This window comes from Corvus brachyrhynchos, unplaced genomic scaffold (assembly GCF_000691975.1).
Source record: "Corvus brachyrhynchos isolate BGI_N302 unplaced genomic scaffold, ASM69197v1 scaffold61, whole genome shotgun sequence".
Lineage (NCBI taxonomy): Eukaryota > Metazoa > Chordata > Aves > Passeriformes > Corvidae > Corvus > Corvus brachyrhynchos.
The window spans coordinates 7563410-7567282 of record NW_008236478.1 but is presented as its reverse complement, the minus strand read 5'-3'; the positions used below and the strand labels follow the sequence as shown (position 1 = coordinate 7567282).

The 3873-nt window shown below is 53.1% G+C and overlaps 1 protein-coding gene across 2 annotated transcripts in view; it reads right to left on the bottom strand.

The window, feature by feature from the left end:
• Positions 1 to 541: 541 nt before the first annotated feature.
• The window catches only part of NPM3 (nucleophosmin/nucleoplasmin 3), a 4463-nt gene continuing 1131 nt past the window's right edge, over positions 542 to 3873 (bottom strand). The window contains exons 1-6 of one of the 2 annotated variants that reach the window (XM_017726125.1): positions 3823 to 3867; positions 2931 to 3016; positions 2110 to 2229; positions 1781 to 1874; positions 1243 to 1366; positions 542 to 1126 (exon numbers count right to left, since the gene is read on the bottom strand). In XM_017726125.1, coding sequence (XP_017581614.1) covers positions 1275 to 1366; positions 1781 to 1874; positions 2110 to 2229; positions 2931 to 3016; positions 3823 to 3850 — 420 coding nt within the window. In that variant the 5' untranslated portion in view covers positions 3851 to 3867 and the 3' untranslated portion in view covers positions 542 to 1126; positions 1243 to 1274. Of the gene's footprint in view, positions 1127 to 1242; positions 1367 to 1780; positions 1875 to 2109; positions 2230 to 2930; positions 3017 to 3822; positions 3868 to 3873 lie in introns of those variants that run through there. The other variant, XM_008643948.2, reaches the window with a different exon arrangement.

Sequence of the window (3873 nt, the reverse complement as noted above, 5' to 3'; positions counted from 1 at the left end):
AGAGCCAACTCCTCTTCAGTCCTTTCCCCTTTGCTGCAAGGCGCTTTGAAGCCTCATTCTGAGAGCTAAGTAAGGGCTGTTTGGGGCCAGAAGGAAACAGTGGGTAGGTGGAAAGGAGCTGCACAGGTCCCAGAGAGAAATATGATCTAGAAAGGAGCCTGAGCTGAGGATCCACCCTGGATTTCCTACATGGGTCCAGGCACCTGAGAAACTCATTGTCCGAGGGCATCAAATGAGCCAGCATGACAGAACAGCCCATGGTGCTTCTCAGGGACAACATCCAGTGTCTCAGACAAGGAGGACTGGGACAGGCATCAGCATATGGGCCAAGAATACAAGACCGGTTGCAGAGAAACTGCCAGTGAAATATTTAAGGGCAGAACCAGCCACCACGGGTGAGAAATGCCACCTGGCTAAAGTGCAGAAAGGATCAAGCCCTCTCTGGGCACCCAGGCATGGGGGGGACACAACCCCTCAGCAAAGGTCACAGCTCAAACTTGCCCCACTGAAGCGTGCATGGGAAGAACCTGCCAGCCAGCAGTGACCTTTCTTCAGACCTGATGCCTGAGAGACCTTTATTGAGTGTAAGAACAGTTCTTTACAATGCAGATTGACCCAGAACCTCCCCCCAAATGAGACAGGCTGTGAGCTCCCACCCCACCGTAACTGCAGTCAGGAACAGAGCCTGGGCCCCAGTTTCACACTTCCACGTGTATAAAACACAACAAACTGTGAGCAAGCAAAAGCAAACACATTGGAATCAGTGAAAGTGCCTGGCTTTACATCCATCTGCTGGGAAGGGGCCAGGACTGGGTATTTCACAGCCAGGGAAAGGGGGTGCAGAGAGCAGAGGTCCAGGGCAGCAAAAAGGCACAGGGCAAGGATCACCTCCTCCACCTCCAACTCCCAGAAAAGGGATGGGGGAGAGGGGATATACCAGCAGCATCCATCCAGTTTTGGGATAACCCTCCCAAGGATGTGTGAAAGGAGACACCCCGGTGCTGGGAGCAGCCCCTGCTCCCCAAAAAGTTACAACAGCATAAAAAGAAAAAGCAGCAAATGTTGAGGTCCTGGCAAGAGGTGTCCAAGGTAAAAACCATCCAGGGAGAGAAGTCCCAGTGAATACCTAGGGGAAAGAATCAGATTGAGACCAGCAGACTCCAGCAGCACGTTCCACCCACACTTGCCACACCGGTACCACAGCCACCCAGATCCTTCCTCCAAAGCTGCCCAGCCCCTCACCTTGCCTGGAGACAAGTTACTGCTTCCTCCTCCTACTTCTTGGCTGGCATAATAGGAGGAAGCTCCTCCTCATCCTCCTCAGACAAGTCATCATCCTCCTCCAAGGAAGCATCTTCCCTGTGCACTGGGACACACAAGTAACTGTTATTCAGCAATTAATGTGTGTGCAAATACAACTGGCACCCAAGACACCCCAAGAGCAGAACAGCCCAAGGAGCACTGAAGCAGCTTTCACAGCAGCTAACAGTGGGAAATAAGCAGCATCCCAGTTGGAGGGAGGTCCCAGAAGGGAGTGGTGACAGCCAGACATGGAAGAAGGGGACAGTTTGAGACATCCAGACCCCTTTTCCCATACAAGGCTTTAGGGCAGGGAAGGAATCCCTGCACTGAGATGGCCCCTTGGGACAAAGGAGGGACAGAGAATGCATGCCAAGTAGCACCCAGGGCATCTCCCAGCAGCTCCCTGGCAGTTGTTGACACTGGAGCCCCTTCATAGCCCTCACTCCTCCCAAGCTTTTTCCCACCCTTCAGTCCTTACTGATCCTGTGCCAGCCGGCAAGGTGCACTGGGCCAGAGCCCGCTGCCAGGCGAAAGGTCACTGGAGGCTGCAGCTTGAAGTTGTCCAGACTCAGCTGCAAAGAGCAGAGATGGAGCTGAGTTAGGGGCAGAAGCAAAAAGCAGAATATCCTGTAGTTCCCAGCACCTGGCCCAGTAAAACATGTCCACCTGAGGGCACCTTCAGCCAGGCCAAGGGTATTCAGGGCATTTGCCTGTGAGCTGCGGATCCTAGATCAGGATACACAAACATCCAGAGCTGTCCTGTTCCCTGCAGCCATCCACCCCCGAGTCTTTAAATCAGCCTCTTACCAAGGGCTGGCATGACAGCTTCAGATTTGCCACAGGCACAGCAATCTCTTTGTTCTCATGGTTTCGCCCAATGACTTCCACCACATTGCACTCATCCTTGGCACCATCTGTGAGGCAGACCTGGGTGGGAGTGGAGATTGTGAGCAACTGCTCTCCTAAGGGACACGTCAGGGACAGCTGGAGCTCTCCACGGGACAAGTAACCCACAACAATGCTACCAGCCCAGATGTCATGCAAGGTGTGAGGATGCTGCTCCACAAAACAGGGAGAGCACTGAAGCACCCTGTAGCAATTGTCCCCCGACTGCCTCAGAGGGGGCTCTGTGCCTTTCCCAGCTGTGACAGCTGTTTTTGCAGTTACCTCAAGGGAGGCACCTGGGCTGCATTTTTGCTGATCTGATCCACGCTGGCAGGTTCTGTGCTCCCAGGATAGAAAACAATCCAAGTGAGAGCCAGGAATGAAGCCCTGCACCTATGTGGGCTTGGGGAGCAACAAGCCAGAGACCCAGCTGGTGTGAATCTGGTGTGAGGCTCCAACAAGGTCAAATTCAAGGTAAAAATATTTTTCTTCACCACCTGCCTGGAGCATCCCCCTATTCAGCAGTCCTTTGCACCACAGTCTTTGCACAAGCACCTCTGTATGATGGATAAACGTGACCACTCTATGACCTGCCCTGAGAGCAGCCAGTCCTGGGGCCTCAGTCACCCAGGGAGTTCCCTGATCCAGTCCAGCCAAGAAAGGAGGATGAGCCTGGAAAGGGGGCTTAAGGATATGGGTGACTACAGGAGAGAACAAGCACAGTTAATTAACATTTCTCTTACCACAGACAGCGCCAAAATGTGGTCAGAGTCATCTTCTTCATCCACCTGAAATGTGTAGGATTTGGTACTGGCAGTCAGCTCACAGCCTAGAAGGAGCAGATCAAAAACCTGTAGCAGGCATTACACAACACCATGCACCACGGGCAAAATGTTCTGAGGGGGAGCCCTGGCCAAGCATGCACATGGCATCCCTAAACCTCTTTATTTTCTCATGTGAGGAGCAGCATCAGGCCAGGGCACCCTGGGCTCCAGGGTCCCAGAAAACTACGCATCTGCCTCTGCACCATGCAGGGACAAAACCTGGTGTCCCCCAAGCGGGCTGCCACAAAGCAATGACCACAGGCACCCAAGGTTCCCAAGCACTGGCAGGGCAAGGCTCTTCCCCTCCAGAGAGCAGAACAGTCAGGGCACACCACTGTGGGAAACAGGCGGGAGCAGACAAAACAGGGACTCTGCTCATGCCACCACCAGTACAACTTTTTCTTGGATGGGAGTCTGGAAGCAGAAACAGACACAGAGTGCAAGACCTGAATGATAAGGCACAACCCAAGGGGAGGATGCCAGGCCAAGCTACAGGGAGCTGGAGTCCCTCAAGAGAAGTTTTGAGACATACTTTATTATGTACTTCTTCAGACAGTTACAAAAACAAGGGAGATGCATAACTATGTCCTTAGCTCTTAGGATCAGGATTCAGCCAACCAAACAGAGGGACGAAACTGCCCTGGGTGCATTTAGTTATTGCAGGATGATTCACCAATGTGAGGCTGATTGGAAAAACACAGAGCTAAGCCCTGCATACCAGTGCCGGCATTTGCAAGGGAGAGGAATCGGCCTTCACGAACGCAGCCCAGGGCAGGTCCTCTTTCTGCCCATGCTTATGTATTCAACTCACCGAGGGGAGGACCAAACCCCAGGTGCATGAAAGGCCTGGGGAGCTGCAGCT